The sequence below is a fragment of the Temnothorax curvispinosus genome, unplaced genomic scaffold (assembly GCF_003070985.1).
Source record: "Temnothorax curvispinosus isolate PA1 unplaced genomic scaffold, ASM307098v1 QBEX01007343.1, whole genome shotgun sequence".
Lineage (NCBI taxonomy): Eukaryota > Metazoa > Arthropoda > Insecta > Hymenoptera > Formicidae > Temnothorax > Temnothorax curvispinosus.
The window spans coordinates 1,063-19,866 of record NW_020217123.1 but is presented as its reverse complement, the minus strand read 5'-3'; the positions used below and the strand labels follow the sequence as shown (position 1 = coordinate 19,866).

The 18,804-nt window shown below is 41.0% G+C and overlaps 2 protein-coding genes across 3 annotated transcripts; both read left to right on the top strand.

The window, feature by feature from the left end:
- Positions 1-8,039: 8,039 nt before the first annotated feature.
- On the top strand, positions 8,040-11,187 carry LOC112456974. Of its 2 annotated transcripts, none has more exons than XM_025019798.1 (5): positions 8,040-8,446; positions 8,556-8,651; positions 8,745-8,969; positions 9,662-9,853; positions 10,178-11,187. In XM_025019798.1, exons 2-5 carry the CDS (start codon positions 8,586-8,588, stop codon positions 10,673-10,675), a joined length of 981 nt encoding a protein of 326 aa, XP_024875566.1. In that variant the 5' UTR covers positions 8,040-8,446; positions 8,556-8,585; the 3' UTR covers positions 10,676-11,187. The 2 variants fall into 2 exon arrangements, with proteins under 2 accessions (XP_024875566.1, XP_024875567.1); XM_025019799.1 differs by having other exon boundaries at positions 8,048-8,446; positions 8,559-8,651; positions 10,179-11,187.
- A 6,483-nt stretch (positions 11,188-17,670) lies between these two features.
- LOC112456976 lies at positions 17,671-18,349 on the top strand (the record flags this gene model as incomplete). Its single annotated transcript, XM_025019800.1, has 2 exons — positions 17,671-17,825; positions 17,904-18,349. Coding segments are annotated over exons 1-2 (577 nt in total), but the record flags the coding sequence as incomplete, so codon positions are not given.
- Between the last annotated feature and the right edge of the window lie 455 nt (positions 18,350-18,804).

Sequence of the window (18,804 nt, the reverse complement as noted above, 5' to 3'; positions counted from 1 at the left end):
ATGTAATTTCATGACGTGATTTCGTGACGTGATTTTTTTCAGTAGGGGTAGACACGTTCAAGAAGTACGCGGCGCTCGTAAGAAATAAGTTTAACCGGTCGATAAGAATTCTGCGTGTCGATAATGGACGCGAATACGTGAATGGTTTAATGAGAGACTATTTAGATCAAAGTGGCATTCAACTCGAGACAACTGCTCCATATACCCCGGAACAAAACGATCGCGCTGAACGCGACAAAAGGACGATCGTGGAATCTGCCTTGACGATGTTGGAGGCAAAAAGTTTGCCCAGATTCCTGTGGGCCGAAGCTGTCAACACGGCAGTGTACCTGCTCAACAGGACTGCGACGAGTCAAGTAAATAATGCCACGCCGTATGAAATCTGGCATGGGAAAAAGCCAGATTTATCCGGAGCAAAGACATTCGGAACCGAGGCATTCTCTCACGTCCCGAAGATTCACAAGAAGAAATTTGATGCGAAGGCGGAGAAAGTGATCTTCGTCGGGTACGACGGTGAGTCGACAAACTACCGTCTGTACAATACAGTCACAAGAAAAATGACCGTGAGTAAGAATGTAACATTCAATGAAACATCGAATGTCAATCAAGAGGGAAATAGAATTGCATACATAGAAATTAACGATCCAGTGGGAGCCGTCGAGGACAAAGAGAAAGCAGAAATTCTAGGAGTGGATGCTGGAGTTCGAGTTCCCGTGATAGAAGTTGAACATGCTGAAGAGCAGAAAAATGGTCATGAAGAAGACGGCGACGAGCAACAGGAGCAGCGAGCTCGCATGCTGAGGAATAGACAGGCAATTCGGCCACCTGAGCGTTTTGAAGCTCACGTCGCCGAGTACGAGAAGCCTGTTTCATACGAGGAAGCAGTGAGTGGTCCAGAAAGTGCGCAATGGAAGCGTGCAATCGCTGAGGAACTCAGCGCTCACGAAAAGAATGGAACGTGGAAGATCGTTCCGCTCCCACCAGGAAAGAAGACAATTGACTCGAGATGGGTCTTCAAGGTGAAGAGGACACCTTCAGGTGACGTGGAACGTCACAAGGCTCGTCTCTGTGCAAGGGGTTTCACTCAACGCGAGGGCATCGACTACCACGAGACGTTCTCTCCAGTCGTCAGGTACGAGTCACTGAGGGTTTTGCTGGCCATCGCTACGGAGAATGACTACGAAATGCGTCAATTTGACGTAAAGACAGCATTTCTCTACGGCGATCTCCAGGAGGAGATCTACATGGCAGTCCCCGAGGGCCTCAACGCCAGTGGTGCTAGTGGTAAGAAAATTGTGTGCAAATTGTTGAGATCCTTGTATGGTCTCAAGCAAGCTTCGCGCTGCTGGAACGAAAAGTTTGATCAATTTTTAAAGAAATATAAATTCAGTGCTAGTGACGCAGACAAATGCGTGTATATAGGACAAATAAACAATACGTTGATAATTTTGGCATTGTATGTTGACGACGGGTTGATCTTTGCGGAATCCGTCGAAGCGATAAATATTGTATTGGATGCGTTGAAATCGTCGTTCGAAATAACAGTCGATAACTCGGAAAGTTTCGTCGGTCTTCAAATCGAGCGGGATCGTAAGAATAAACGCATGTTAATCCACCAAAGTGGTTATATTGATGAACTGATTAGACGCTTCAATCTGATTGATGCAAAAGTTGTAAGTGTTCCCGTGGATCCCAATTGTAAAATCGATAATTGTCGCGATGACGAGAAATCAGAGAATTTTTCCTATAGAGAAGCGGTAGGAGGTCTGAATTTTCTCGCGACGGTGAGTAGGCCAGATATAGCCTACGCGGTGAACGCGGCGAGCAGGCATTTGCAAAATTATAATAATATTCATTGGGAAGCTGTAAAACGTATCTTGCGTTATTTAAAGGGAATGAGAGACTTCAAATTGATGTATTCGTCTAGCAAAAGTTCTCTGATTCCTACGTTTTACTCGGACGCGGATTATGCGGGGGATATAACGACGCGTAGATCAACTTCAGGTTTTGTTGCGATGATGGCAAATGGGCCAGTTATTTGGGGGTCGCAGCGGCAACGCATGGTAACATTGAGTACGACCGAAGCGGAATATGTCGCCGCGAGCACCGCGACGAAGGAGATCATGTGGTTGAGACAGCTCCTATATGACATCGGATTTAAATGTGAGAGTCCAGTGGCACTTAAAGTAGATAATCAGAGTGCTATACGTCTGATAAAGAATCCTGAATTCCACAAAAGGACAAAGCACATTGAAGTCCGATATCATTTTATACGAGAGAAATATGAAAAACGCGAAATAATCGTGGAGTATGTGCCTACAGAAAGTCAGTTGGCGGATATCTTTACGAAAGCGCTACAAAAGGATCGTTTCAGAGCTCTGTGTGACGAGATAGGATTGTGTGACACGCGAAAAATGTAAAACGTCAGTATGCAAGTATGTATTGCACGGAAAGAGTGGGAGTGTTGAGAATTATTTGCTTCCCGTGCTTTGAACAGGGATGAGCGTATGCGTGTGAGTGTGCGTGGAGCTAAATTTCGGTAGTCGGGCGCGAGGGAGCAAAGTCCAGTTTCCCTCACCTCACGTTTTTCGCGCGTTCCGCGATATCGCCGGCTTGCGACAAGCGTCGCCCTTCTCATTGTACGTGCGAACCTTGACGCGAGAGAGTCAACACAATAAAGACATACGTATTCTTAGTGTCGAGAATTCCTTCGAATCCCGTCCCGCGGTTGTTATACTTTATTAACAACAACGTTGAATGCGATGTCTAGGTGTCCCAGGTTGCCGATGACAAGGTCCACATAGTGCGCTCCGTAGTTTTCGGTGTCTACGTGTATTAATACCTTGAAATTGATGTCTAGGTGTCCCAGGTTGCTGATGACGAGGTCCAGACAGCGCGCTTCGTAGTTTTTGGTGTCTAGGTGTATTAATAACTTTAAATCTGAATGTAGGACACGTAGATATCGAATTCGAGGTATTAATACACGTAGACACCGAAAACTACGGAGCGCACTATGTGGACCTCGTCATCGGCAACGTGGGACACCTAAACATCGAATTCAACGTATTATTACACCTGGACACCAAAAACTATGGAGCGCACTGTGTGGAACTCGTTATCGGCAACCTGGGACACCTAGACATCGAATTCAAGCTTGATTCATAAGAATTGACTTAAAAATTCCTTAGCGGCAGAATTAAAATTATGTCATAACATAATAAAAATTGGACAAAATAATAGTAACCTTTCGAAAGTAGAGGTTTTAGAGTCACATTCGAGATAGCCCCTCGAATGTGACAGATAACCTCGCATATGGGGCTACGCTTGACTTGTCCACTTAAAAAATTTGCCTCTTTAAAATGTTAAAAGATCAACGATTTTAATAATGTTTTTTTTTTTTAATAGCAAGGTTGAAAGGTTATACTATTAAAATTTTAGCCAAATATCTTTATTAGTTTTTTAGTAAACTTGAAAAAAGCGTAAAGTGTGGACACATAGCCTCGGTCTCCCCTATATCGTTGAGTCGTTCAAACTTTTTAATTTGACTCAACGTCATTAGAAACTCAATGTCTTGTAAATTTAATACTGCTGTATAATGAGGGTACGAGAATTCCCGTTCTGAATTTCTTTCGGCTGGATGTAGGACAGCGACCACTGACCACGCGAAACACGCATTGTCTATCGATTGCACGATGATCACAGCTTTTTTCATTTTAATTTCCTGAGGCAACTTCAGGTGACACCCCGCGCGCAAAGGATTGTACTTGTTCACGTTCACTGTCAAATTGAGTATACGCCACAACGCCCACCCGCTGTCGCGTTCCTGAAATTCCTCCAGGGATGATAAAATAGACTCGATAACGCGCAAATCGTACCACTCGCGCAGATCGGAAAAAGAGTACGAAAGAGTTCGCAGTTTCTTGTGTTGACACTTTTGTTCCGCACTTTTGTCACCCGTCACAAACTCGCCATTGAACACAGTGTTTATCTTTACACTTTCATGTCTTTGCATGACGTTCCGCACACGATCGAGCACGATGTCTTTCGCATCTTCGAAAAATTGACGAGGTTCGATGTGTTTGAAATTATACAGTAATAACCGCACTGGTTAATACACGGCTTTCAAACGCGGTATCGATCTCTCGCCAAACGAGTCTTTCTGCGTTATCGTCACTACTACTGCCCGCCGCGTACTCACCATCAATATGTATGAAATGTCTCTGTAATCGAGTCTTCGCACCATCGAGTTGCGCGATTCTTGCCACTAAAGATTGTCTGTGTCCGATTGAGAGTCGCGGACGCTTGGCACGACAGCATTCTTCGAGCTGCTCAATAAATTCCTCGCATCGCTGTGCCCATGCAAAATATTCGCCCAAGGTAGCGATTTGGTTGGATTGTTCCAACAGGTCGGGTTCCGTTTCTCGGGATATTCCATGTTTTTTTATAATACAGTCTTTTTCACACACTATTTTTAAATCACGTCACATTTTTCAGAAGAACACTTGCACGTAACTCGATCACGCGCTGAACAATATCGTTCGCAATGTTGAACGCAATAGTGCATAAGCATAAAATGATGAAGACTGAAGAAGGGGACAAGAAAGTGCCAATCATAAAAATCATCAAGTTCACGTTCATGAGCCCTTTTAAGCATCAATGTATGGCTAGGATCATTGATAGGGTTATAGATTGACAGATTCAAGTTGTTCATCACCGCCAATTCGACGTACTTTCCAATACCTGTACGAATCTTAATGTACAGAGCTTCACAGTCATACTTGAGCTTATCAATAATTTCAGTCGCCCAATAGCGATTTTCCGGTTTAATATAATATGGCACAACGTCAGCACAGCGAGCTGCACGTGATTCTTTCTCGCTAACGCACTCGTCCCGCAGCCGTCGATACACTTTTCGTCTTACGTTAGACGTCCAGTTAAAAGAAAAATCAGTGTTAATAACGACTCTTTGTCTAACGACGCGCTCACTGGTTCCGCGTATACCAAGTTTGCGATCGCGAAGAAACTGCACCGGTGATATTCGTTGCACATCCGTCAATTTTACTCCTCGATCTTCTTCACGCAAAGCATCGGCGATATCTTTTATTAAATAATTATCAGAGTCTGTATAGTCCGTAGTGCCTATAGAGTTTATAGAGTTTTCTTCACTTATCCGTTCCATGTTGCGCACATTATATAATGTCCTACTCGCGATAATGTTTTTTTTTTTCACTTCGTGCAAATTGGACACATGTTGCACGGAAATATTATGTACAATGCTTTTCCACACTTTGAGCAGTACCGGCCATGCATCGCACCGTGTACCTGAACCATGTGTTTTTGGACATATATATATACACAGCATACATATGCCCGATATCAATGTCCGATAGAGCTATCATGCACGAAGAACATACTGCAAGTGCACCACCCGTTGAATAGTAAAAGTATATTACGCACTGTTTCGTACGTAAATTTATCGCAACGATTTCTGAACAAGGCACTGTCTTGCGGATAATTTTCTTAAAGTCATCGTTTTCATCACTTTTATAGTCACTGTCCGATGACAACGGGTGATCCTCGTCGGATGAATCCGCATTCACATCAAAATTATTGTCTATCTCCATTTTTTCTTGCTCACTGTTATGAAAAAACGTTCATGTCCTGAAAGCTAATGTTTTTTTTCACTTCGTGCAAATTGGACACATGTTGCACGGCAATATTTGGAATAATGGATTTTTACCATTTTTGCAGAATCGGCTATTTATTACATCGTGCAATTCGGTTATATGCTTTCGAATAACATACATGTACTTAAATTCAGTGTTTGCTATAGATATCATACACGAAGCACACATGACATATGAACCACCTGTGGAATAATAGAAATACATGGCGCAACACTTCGTACGTCCATTTAGCGCCATAATTTCCGAACGCGACATTATTTTATCAATAATTTCTTTACGATTATCGTTTTTATCGCTGTTATGATTGCTGTTCGGTGACAACGGACGATCCTCGTCGGATGAATCTACATCCATATCGAAATTATTGTCAATCTCTATTTTTTTTATGCTCATTGTTACGAAAAAACTTTTTTTCTTTATACCGCCCACTTAACACAAAAAACTTCACCCCCGAGTATAAACGTTTGCGTTGCGAAAGCTAGCCGAAGACTGATCCGCAAGATGCGGTTCCATAATCATCTTGGCGACAATGGATGTCTATGCATTTGTATAATTATCGTTAGACATATTTTGTTTATACATTCCAGCAGCCGGACATCGGCGCTCGCTTTTGTAATATGCCGCGCTATAACCGAATACCGCCGCGACGGTTAAATCGTCATCGGCAGCGGCTCTTCCTAGAAAGAAACATGAAGAGGACTCCGTGACGGTTAAATCGTCATCGGCGACAAATTTTATCAATTGTTTACCTCGGTTATTTTATCTTTAAACCGTTGTCGGACCATCGGCGCTCGTTTTTGTAGTGTGAGACGCCATAACCGAATGGCGGATCGCATGTTCTAGAAGGATGAGATCATTGCTTAATCTAACTCTATTTTTTTATCTATTTTGTTTATATTTGCCGATAAAATTCCAGCAGCTGGACGGCACCCGCTAGCCTTTGTAATACCCTGCGCCATAATCGATCGGTGTCACAAAACGCGTCCTGACACGTTCCCTCTTAGCGCGAATAAACGCTGCCGGTGCGCGCGGGTCTCCTCCCGGTGCCCAAAACGCGCGTCCCTCTCCCCGCGGACCCCTCGCCCTAGAACGCGGACTCCTTGGCCAAGAACGCGGATCCCCCTTCCGCGGACCTCTTGGCCGGACGGCGGCGCTAGCCTTTTTGTCACCGATATGTTTATAAACACTTGATAACAACATGTCCCAACGCCCTTGAGTTCCCCCCACCCGCTCCTCCTTCGGAGCTTTCGAGTTAGAAATCCCCTTATATTCCTACTATGAGCATTTATGAACAAAAGAAGATAGTAGCATAACTATAGGGGTTTTACCTTATGAAGTGTCTGTCGGGGGTCGGGGTGAGGAAGTGGAACGCGTAGAGAATAACTATGACTCTCTTAAGGTAGCCAAATGCCTCGTCATCTAATTAGTGACGCACATGAATGGATTAACGAGATTCCCACTGTCCCTATCTACTATCTAGCGAAACCACTGCCAAGGGAACGGGCTTGGAAAAATTAGCGGGAAAAGAAGACCCTGTTGAGCTTGACTCTAGTCTGGCACTGTCCGCCCTAGGGAGGAAAGTAGTCGCGATGACGTACGGTCACGCGTCTCGGGCGTGTCGGTCGACGCCATCCCCTCGCCCACCGCTTACGGCATTCCCTATGAGTTCCACTTCTTTACTCCGACAGACACTTCATGGGGTGGAAATCAACTCGGACACGGTGTGCACCTCGTGTAACGTCAAACGAATACTCTGTAGGTTATTTTGATAACATGTAATTTATGTAATATTGAGTATGAAAAAAATTGGAGAACGTAAAAAACGAAAATAAGACTATTTTCACTCAAAAATTCATAATTTTTTCATTTTTTTTTCATATTAAGAGCTAGTCTTTCAAGCAACGCATGTAATCGTCGAACGTTATCGTTCTCGCAACCACGTTTCTCATGACGCCCTTTATTCTTTTTGTGTCGCTCTTTACTTTGAACCTCAAGGCATACATCTTCGCCCTCATTGTTAGTCCAACGAATTCCGTCATGAACGCGCCGTCGTTCTCGTTCTTCATCAAACTGGGTATCATTGCGGTACGCGTTGTTCTCGGGATAGCCACTCGTGTCGAATCTCGCGATGTCGCGTTTTATATCCTCGTACGCGTCTTCGCACTCGAGAAAAATATATGAGACTGTCCGTGTACATTATCTTACACCTTTCGATGCAGCGGCACCATGTAGTCGTAATGATAATCGTAGACGCGCGTCTTATCTCGAGAATGCACATACCGGCATAGATGGGTTTGTTTAATCTCACCTCGAGCCTGCGCAACTTGATGGCGTTCAGGGGCCCTATTCTCGAAATCGTGCGATATATATCGTGGACGCTAATTTTCGCACGACCGATGTCGCATGCGTAACGCAAAAGCCACTGATTTATATTCTTGAAATGAAGTGAAAAATGTAACCCGAAAATTTTCGTACGCGATACTCTCACAGCGTTGCCAGGTTTAAGACAAATATTTGCACCAATTAGAATGCTGCTATAACAAGAAATGAAAACTTAACCTTACCTTACCGTACTGTCAGTATATATTGCTGCGAATACCTAGAGCAGATTTTTCAAGGCCAAGAGCCGTGTAATTTTTAATCGAAAAGTTGACTGAAACTTCGTTCAAACGATAATATTCGCATCGTGACGCCGTATTATTCGTGAATAAAATATCGTGAGCTGTTTTCGTACGTCGAAACCGATTACCGCTTCTGAGGTTAGTATATTTATTTTTCTTTTCGCGCAAAACTATCTTAATATAATAAAATTGTGTGTAAAATACATAAATGGTTTACGAGTATAATATAATTATTTTTTTATTAAAGCAGGATAAAGTTAGAAAATCTTTACATGAAATGCAGCACTCAACTACCGATAAAGAAACTGTAGTTGGTGCTGACAGAATGATCAAATCGGCCCCGGTAAGTTAACTATTATTAATATAACAAATTGACGTTAGGTATTAGTAACAGATTTGATCAAAATTACTTTGTAAAATCTATTTTGTTATTTAGGTTAGGCTATCAGAAAAAATGAATACTAAATTGAGGTCAGGATATATAACTATGGAACAAAAAGAAACACTAGTTGAATTGATGAAACAAAATCCGAAGTTAAAATCAAGCAAATTTTCTTCAACATTTACAACAAAGGATGCACAAAGAATGTGGATAGCACTCGCTGAAGAACTACATAAAATACCCAACGGAGCTATAAAAGATTGGAAACAATGGAGAAAGGTAAGTAGAGAAGAACATATATTTATAACTTTGTAAGATATAACATAGGCTGTGGTCCATTTGATGCTGCAAATGCTTCAAAGCGTTCTTCTTCTCCTTCTTTCTTCATTGAAAGAAAGGAGAAAAGGAATGCTTCAAAGCATTTGTAGCGTCAAGTGGACCGCAGTCATAATTGCTTCTTGTAATAATCATTTAATTATATGTAATTACCCAGATAGCAGCGTGTCTGCATTGTTGCTGGCATGTTGCCGACAACATAGTATGTGTTGCTAGCAGAATTGTGGCAACTGAGTCCGCATTTGTCGGCAAGTTGATGCCTTCACGAGATAACAATTTTGTGTAGCAACTTGCCAGCAACTTGTGCTGCTCTAAAATCGTCTGATTTAAAATTTGAGCTGTTGCTGTCATGCTGCTGTAATAATTCATAGGATCACACAATGCTGTCATATTGTTAGCAACGCGAAGTAAATTTGATGCTGCTCTCTTGCCGACAAATTGCTGGCAATACATATATCCAATGTTGCCTGCGTGTTGCTTCAAATATTAAATTACTCGAAATCAATTGAAGCAAATGTACGGCAAGTTACCAGCATCACAAGCAATCACAAGTTTGCGCAATTTTGCTCAGACACGCTTCGCTATCTGGGTAGTTTAGAAATTTTATTAGTAAGAAAATAATTTTTTTTAAATAGACTTGGCAAGATCTGTGTTCAAAAACAAAAGCAAAACATAGTCAAATAAGTAAATACATGAAAGGAATAGGTGGTGGCCCTGCTTTATTACCTTTGGAGCAATTAACATCTACGGAACAGCAGATTTTGGAAACAATTAATGCAACAGCAATTAGTGGCCTTGATAATATTGCAGAAACGGAAGCAGTATTTGTACGTACTTTCTTTTTTTATACATAATTGTAATGTTAATTATATAATTTTTCTTTAACTTTGTACATACATACATATATAGCCTTGGCCAAAGGTATTAAGCACCTATATTTTTTCATTTATCTGGAATTCTTTTACCTGCATTGCTTTCTATTGGTTACCGACATCATACATAAGATTAAACTTTAAACTTATGTATAATGGCGGTAACCAATAGAAAATGATACAGGTAAAAGAATTCCAGGTAAATAAAAAAAATATAAATGCCTAATATTTCTGGCCAAGCTTATATTATCTATTTGTTAAATATAATTTTGTTTATAAGAATATGAAGGTGTAGAATACTTGGATGAGTATCAAGAAATATCAGATTCTGAAGGTCCTGAAGCAACGGTTGTGGAGGCAATGAGTACGAATAATAATGAGGCTACAACGTGCAATATGCAAAATTCTTCTACAAAGAATCAAATAATGATTGTCGTAAATAAAGAGAATAAAGTAATGGCTACTAATAACAAAGAAAATAGAAATAAAATCGTTAAAAATACACCTATGACAGAGAGGAACACAAAAACATGTAACACAAAACAAGGACATATTAAACAAAATGAACCACACAATCAAACAGTAGCAAGCCATAGATTTGAAAAAACAATGGAATATACTAATGATTTAGTAGGCCTAACAGCAAAAGATCAGCAGATGAGAAAGAAATATTATAGGAAAAAATTAAAATTAATGTTAAAAGATGTAACAGTAAAAGAAAGAATGGCAACTGCATTAGAAAATATATCTAATGTTTATCCGTTTATAAAAGACTAATTTTCAAGTTGTGATTTTCAAAGACTTCATATCTTTTATTTGTGTTTATGATTTAAAAGATTATTTTTATTTTTATGTATACTACTATATCAATATTAATTTGTGTTACTGTACTACTAATACTTGCCCGTTGGGCCTTATACTTGCTAATTATCATAATTATTACTATATATTATATTGTCATACTCATAATACTAAAATAATAATACTGTGAAAACAATTTGTGATACTAGAGTATTATAAATGAAAAGTTCCTATTTTTTGTTACTTTGGGTGCAATAAGGTAACTTATATAAGTACATAAACTTTCAAAACCTTATTAACTTTTACTTTTTGTTTTTATTTTATACTTTTATAATGTAAAACGTTATAAGGTTATATACATATATAGATATATGAGATTATGTATTACGTTGACATTTGTATCACTTTAGACATGTGTTAATAAATAATACACATATTTTAAGTAAAATGTATTATTATATGTAAGTAAACATATTTTGAATCAGTAATCTTCGCAAATTTCTTCCTGCGACAAGCTCTGGATTAATACGGTTCCGTTCTACATTTTCATTTACATTATCATTAATATCTAATCCAAAATCAAAATCATAATCTTCTGGGCACAGTAGTGGTACATTTTCTTGAATGCACATGTTATGTAATACTACACAAGAATTAATTATACGCGATGCTACATCTGGTTTATAATGCAATACCCTATGTTTCAATAAACAGCGGAAACGCATTTTCAATAAACCATTTGTCCTTTCTATAAGAGATCGGATTCGTCGATGTGCTATGTTATAGTGATCTTCAGAAGAGTTTGGTTCAGCATTCATGACAGGTGTCAATAACCAGGGTCTTAAGGCATATCCAGAATCACCTAGAACATAAAACAATCAGTCAAGATTAAACATTTCATATATTAATGATGTTATCATTCCTTTCAATAACTATTTAATAATTTAATAATTTTATTTACCTGTGTGTTTATATCTAATGCTGATAATCGTCTTGGTTGTTCATTAATATATTCCGACACAATATTACTGATATCTTCAGCTATTCTTTTATTTACTCTGTATAATCGGATAAAATCCTTATTGGATAACTCGAAAGGATCATTTCTTGCATGAAATAATCGCCTAACCACTGCTCCTCCTTCAACTTCTTCGAGAAGACGAATTGCTTCTAAATTTATTAAATTTTGCATGTTCCAATAAATCTGTGAAAAATAGATTACGTGCAATACTCAACGAACTGCTAGGTTATACTTCGCGTGAGCACGAACATGAGCAAACATGAGGTTCGACACCGAATATAGCACTAAATGTGTTTTTTTTTACCTAATTTACACCAATCTTTCTTATAAACAATATATAAAACGAAATCTGCTGTAAGCTATCAACCAACCACACAACTGACACAACGTGTTAAAAGCTATACATTGCCCGCGTTACCTCAATTTCGTATGCGAGATTTCGTATCGACTGGTCTGACCCATTCGATACCAAATATACGATATTTATCGTATACGAGGTACTTGTGAAAATTCGAGAATACAAATTTACTGCGACATGCGATATTCTAGTAACATTCGTGAAATATCGTATGCGATATTTTTCGAGATTTTTCGAGAATAGGGCCCCAGATCCTCCGCGAAGACTGTGAAAATTCGTTGCGTATCGCTCTCGGGACGTTCGCGGGATCCGTCACGGGTCACGGTGGCCGCGATAGAGATGAATAAGCGCGTCAGCTTCCCGTCGATAACGCCGGTTATCGCGCGCAACGAGGTCATGAGGCTGTTGACGCAAACGAAAGCAGATGAGAGAAAAAAATACATATAAATAAACGTGTGTATTTTGAGACAAATAAATATATACAAGGTGTGATCAAAAAGTTTGTGGAAATAGTTATTTGTGTAACAAGTGAGGTAAGATGAAAATTCGCCTTCGGCTCGTGCGTAAACTCCGCACCCGGGAATTTTCATCTTTACACACGGCTTACACTCCCTATTTTATGTTGCAAGTGCCTGGAAAGTGGTCTATCACGCACGCGTAGCGTGCGTAATGGGGCACTTTCCATGCACGTGTTGCATAAAAATTTTTTTCTGCCGACGTGGCAACATTGTAGGCTTCTATGGTGGTTTGGCGTCTAAGGGGAAGCCTTACGAGTCATCAGTGTAAATTTGGTCACAATCGAGTGCATACGTATTTTTCTGTGTCAGTATTTGTGAACGCAGTTTTTTTGCGGTCGAAATGGAGCAACCCGAGGAACATATCGCAATCAAAATGACGTTATTTTAACGTCACATTGACCAAATTCACATCATATTTTGGTCAATATGATGTCAAAATGACTTTTTAATTGCAATGTGGTTCCTCGGGGAGATGTTTTATCCGAACAAAGAACCAACATCAAATTTCTCGTAAAATTCGCTAAAAGCATTCGCCTGATTTAGCCCTTTGCGACTTTTTTTGTTCCCAAAAATTAAAACGATTATGCGGGATGAACATTTTAAGGATGCGAAGAGCATTAAAACATCTCGCTTTATTTCGACCGCGCAAAAAAACTGCGTTTACAAATACTGGCACAAAAAAATACGTATGCACTCGATCGTGACCAAATTTGCACTGATGAGCCGTAAGGCTTCCCCTTAGACGCTAAACCACCATAGAAGCCTACAGTGTTGCCACGTCGGCAAAAAAAATTTTTCCACGAACTTTTTGATCACACCTTGTATATATATATATAGACAGGGTGTTCCTTAAAGACCGCGCACTAACTACATAGCGTTATTCCTGATAAAAAATTGAGTCGAAAAGTCCCGAACCATTTTCTTCTATAATGCTTTACCAAGCTGTAATTATTGAGTAAAGTCAATCCAATCAGCGCCGACCTTTAACCGGGCGCACGTCAGTGAGCCACGCGCCTGGTAGTGTGCGTGAGCGCTCCGCCGTAGAGTTCCTATAATAAGAGTTAGGACAAACCGCCGCTAGGTATGTACAGCCAAAAGCTTTCCCAGGTAGCAAACACAAGTCATTTTGACGTCAAATTTTGGTCCTTTACTAACCATTCCTGACGTCACTAACTGGCGGAATAATGACGTTAAAATGACGGTCTAATGTCACAGACAATTGACGTCATCGCGGATACGTTATTTTGACGTCATTTTCTGACGTCTTATTGACAGCAAAAATAGGTCCATTGTACAACATACCGGTTTCCAGAAATGTTTTTTATAAAATTAAAATTTTAAAATGTCTACTTGATAAACGTTTATTAAAAAATGTTCTTTTTCTTTATCTAAGAAAAAAAAAGCTTTTTTAACTGTTTCGTTACATGCCATGTGCGTATAGCCGCTCTCAAGGCGGTCACCTATCCTAGTACAGTACCGCGCCCGAGTCGCTTGACTTCGATGATCCAGTGGACAGTGACGATCTTCTCACCCTGATGCTTCCTTATTAACTGTACTTGTCTATAACAGGTACATCTTTAAAGTGTTCAAAAATCTTGTAATGATAATCTTCTTGATAGCTATAACACTGCATGAAATAGTTATCATAAAACTATAATCACACGCAACTACATCCACTTATACCATAAATTCGCCACTTCAATCATAAAGTTGCGAAACAAACATATTGTAGTTAATTTTGTGGTTTTTATTTTATTATTACTTTATTATACAATATTAAGAAGTAAAAATAATTATATTACAAAAAGACCTTATTTGGACGACTTTAAGACGTCTTTAAAATGACGTCTTTAGATGGTCTAAGAAATGACGTCTTATAAACGTCCATTATTAGTCGCCCATGTCATAGACCAAAAATGACTAAAAATAGACGTTATAATGACAGTAGGTAAGCTAGGCCGGTTCTAACCATGGGGCAATAAGGAGGGGGTGAAGGCAAGGGGGAACCGCGGGCGGGGGGCCGCGGGGGAGGAACCGCGGGGGAGGGGGAAAGGGAGAACCGCATGTTTCGGGCGCCGCGGGAAAGGGGGAGGGGGGAACCGCATGTTTCGGGCGCCGCGGGCGAGGGAGAGGGGGGGACCGCGTTTTTCAGCGCCGCGGGCGAGGGGGGAACCGCGTTTTCCGGCGCCGCGGGGTGAGGGGGTCCGCGTTTTCCGGCGCCGCGGGGCGACCGCGTTTCCGCCGCGTCGCGGGGCGAGGGGGGTCCGCGTTTTCGGGCGCCGCGGGGCGAGGGGACCCGCGTTCGAGTTTCGCCGCGCCGCGGAGTCCGCGTGACGTCACACGGCACGCTCGCGTTATCTCTCCCTCGTAGATGTTTCCACCCCCCCCCCCCAACCCCCATTCGTCTTCTCGTTCGCGCGGTGTCTCGCGCCCCCTTTCCCCCCCGTTTGCGCGAGTCTTCTCGTTCGCGCGGTCTCTTTCCCTCGCGCGTTCTCGCTCGCAATCACGTATCTTTTCTTCGCCAACGATATTTAATCGTTCAGATCTTTGCAACATTTAATTTTTAATATTACATTTAAGTAAACGATAAACGAAGACAGCTTTATGACAAGAAATGGGATGAACGGTAAATAAAAAGGAAAAACTTTTTAACCATATTATATGCATTTATTTATCATGTAGCGCATTATACACAATAGTATCCAAAGCGTAGGCTAATAATTCGCAATCAATAATCGAATTTTTATCATAAACGTCACGCAAGATTGTAATTGCGTTACATTTATCAGTGATACAATTTTGACGTAAAATTGTTACAAACTGTTTGAATCTTTTACTTACACAAATACACATTCTCGACACAATGTTCTAGTTCGAACAGGAAGAGTACAGTTGACGGTTTCATGTACAAGCTGGTGCCGCACGACGTCAATTTTACAATATCTGCGTCACGTATTTTAACAAGCTCCAGATCTCGAAACGTTAGCGATGATGGTGCCGATGACTGCACGAGTCGCTGTATATCTGCACGTTTTTCGATGAATGTCACCCACGTTGCATGTAGCAGAATTATCCGATTGCCTCGATTATCGCCAATAAGTATATCCACAGAGGACATAGGTCCCGCGTTCATTCCAACATCCAAAAATTTATACGCTGTTGATGTCAAGGCAAATCTCTTTCCCAAAATACGAGGTGTGTAGCGGGGTTTATCAAAACTGAAAAAAATACAATTATGTTTATAAAAGTTTTTTTTTGCACAAGCATATACGAAAATTAGCGGTACTTACTCATTGTGCTGTTTCTCACACGTTTCGTCCTGAATCGGAACGTAGTAGTTCGCACCGTGAGTGTTCATCGTATCTGGAAGCTGTTTGCGACGTACTCGAACCGTATCGAACTTTCGACTGCGCTCTAGAATCCACGTAAACCATTTATACATACCCAAAACTGCAAATCTTGCAAAAATAGCGCCAATGCACGGCTGCTGCATGGTGACCGCCACCACAATCCACATATACGTTAAATGTGATATCTTTGTCAAGAACATTCGTGATGAGATCACCTCATCGGGCATCAAATATAATTTCTTTTCAAGAGCATACGTGTCTCGCGATGATTTCATCGAACACGTGCAAAACTGCAAATTTTGCAATTTCGCATAAGTTAATGGAGCGTTATTGTTTTGAAAAACATGTCGCGACGTGTCTCGCGATGATTTTATCGAACACGTGCAAAACTGCAAAATTTGCAATTTCGCATAATTCAATGGAGCGTTATTGTTTTGAAGAACATGTCGCGACATGTCTCGCGATGATTTCATCGAACACATGCAAAACTGCAAATAGCGCCGATGTACGGCTGTTGCATTGATACAGATCAAATCACCAAAAGTCAATGGCGCGTTTTCGTGAACGTACGTGTGTCGCAATGATTTCATCGAACACGTGCAAAACTGCAAATTTTGCAAATAGCGCGATGTACGGCTGCTGAGATGAAATTAGATATGATAAGCAAACGATGCATCATTAGTAGAATATAAAATGACGAATCTAGGGGATACGCTCAATAGTCAAAAACTGGAAGTCGTGAGTGCAACAAATGGCGTTAGCAAGAGGATCGTGTAATAACATGGAGCAGGAGTTGTTGGAGCAATCCACCCTGTTAAATTTGAGGGAAGACTTTGCCGCGTGGGAGCAACGATGCGACGAGTTTATCGAATCGTTGGAAGAACAAAGCCGAATTAAACGGCCACGATTATCAATCGGTCTCAAACAGTCATTGGTCGCTTGTATCGCAAGACTCGAAGGTTTGAAAGACTCGGTACGTCAACGTTTCATACATGTGGGTGCTGGATACAGTGCGAGTGAGACAGGACTCAGATCGCGCGAGATAGATACGGCTTTTGAAAGCCGTATATTGGCTGGTGCGGTGATAAATTCCAAACACATCGACCCTCGTCAATTTCTCAAAGATGCGGGAGACGTTGTACTCGATCGTGTGCGGAACGTCATGCATCGACATGGCAATGTAAAAATTAACACAGTGTTTAATGGTGAATTTGTTGCGGGTGACAAACGCGCAAATAAAAGTATCGCAACGAGAAACTATGAACTCTTTCATGAGTCCGATCTGCACGAGTGGTACAAGAGACACGCCATCGAGCCTACCTTAGCAAAACTGGAGGAATTCCAGGAACGTGATAGCGGATGGGCGTTGTCGCGTATACTCAATTTAATGGTAAACGTGAACAAATACAATCCGTTGCACGCGGGGTGTTTTGTGGAAATACCGCAAGAAATTAAAAAGAAGAAGGCGGTGATAAACGTGCGATCAATGGACAATGCATGTTTCGCATGGTCAGTGGTGGCTGCTCTACATCCAGCCGAGAGACACGCAGATCTGGAATCGTCGTATCCTCTAATGAGGATACGTGTAATCACGTCGGTGCTAGATCTTACGGACATTGAGTTTCCAATGACGTTGGATCAAATTAAAAAATTTGAAAATCACAACAACATCTCTATCAACGTGTACAGCATCGAGAAAAAAAAACAAGAAACTTGTTATCTTGCCAATACGTGTTACTGACCGAAAGATGGACAGACACGTAAATCTGCTGTACGTGCATAACGACAACGTGGGACATTTTGCGTGGATCAAGAACCTATCCCGCCTCGTGAGCTCGCAAATCAGTAAAAAAGAGCACAGGAAATACTTTTGCGATCGGTAAGTACCTATAGTTCTTTTAATAATATAGAATATTTTGTGTATAAAAAAATTATAATATTTGCGTTTATTTTGCAGATGTTTGCACTACTTCAGCTCCAACGAGAAATTGGCTGCCCACACCGTCGACTGTCAGGAGATGAATGACTGCGCGATCAAGTTACCGAGCGATAACGACAAGTGGTTGGCCTTTAAAAATCACAACAGGAAGGAACGAGTTCCGTTTGTCGTATACGCCGACCTGGAGTGTACCCTGGAGAAGATGGAAGCGGATCCGGAAACGTCCAGGTACACATATCAGCATCATCGCGTGTTTAGCATAGGGTACTACGTGCGTTGCTCGTACGACGAGTCGTTATCTATGTATCGGTTTCGTCGCGATAAGGATTGCGTCGCGTGGTTCGCCGAGGAGCTAAGACGTTTAGCTCACGACGTAAAAACTATATTGTCCACTAATATACCCATGGCAGATTTCACGCGAGACGAGTGGGAAAAGTTTAACAGCGCAACGCACTGTCACGTGTGCGAAGAACCGTTCGAGCCAGACGACGTGCGAGTACGCGACCATTGTCACCTGACCGGTCGATACAGAGGTCCCGCGCATTCGAATTGTAACTTAAATTATAAAGATTCGCATTGCATTCCCATAGTGTTTCATAATTTATCGGGATACGATGCACATTTTATTATAACTGAAATAGCAACAGCATACGAAGGACATGTAGATTTACTCCCGATCACAAAAGAAAAATATATTTTGTTTACAAAAAACGTTCAAAGCACCGAAGATAAAGATAAGAAAACGTGCGTCAAATTGCGATTTATCGATTCGTACAAGTTTCTCACCACTAGTCTCGACAAATTGGCATCTTATCTCAGCAAGGCTAAACTGCGAATATTGCAACGCGAATTTTGTGAATTATCCGCAGAAGATTTTAATTTGCTGACACGAAAAGGCGTATTTCCATATGAATACATT

Coding starts and splice junctions, on each gene's coding strand:
- LOC112456974 (XM_025019798.1), top strand. CDS start 8,586: ATGCAGCACTCAACTACCGATAAAGAAACTGTAGTTGGTGCTGACAGA. Junction 8,970..9,661: donor ATTGGAAACAATGGAGAAAG/GTAAGTAGAGAA, acceptor TTTTTTAAATAG/ACTTGGCAAGATCTGTGTTC. Junction 9,854..10,177: donor CAGAAACGGAAGCAGTATTT/GTACGTACTTTC, acceptor TTTTGTTTATAA/GAATATGAAGGTGTAGAATA.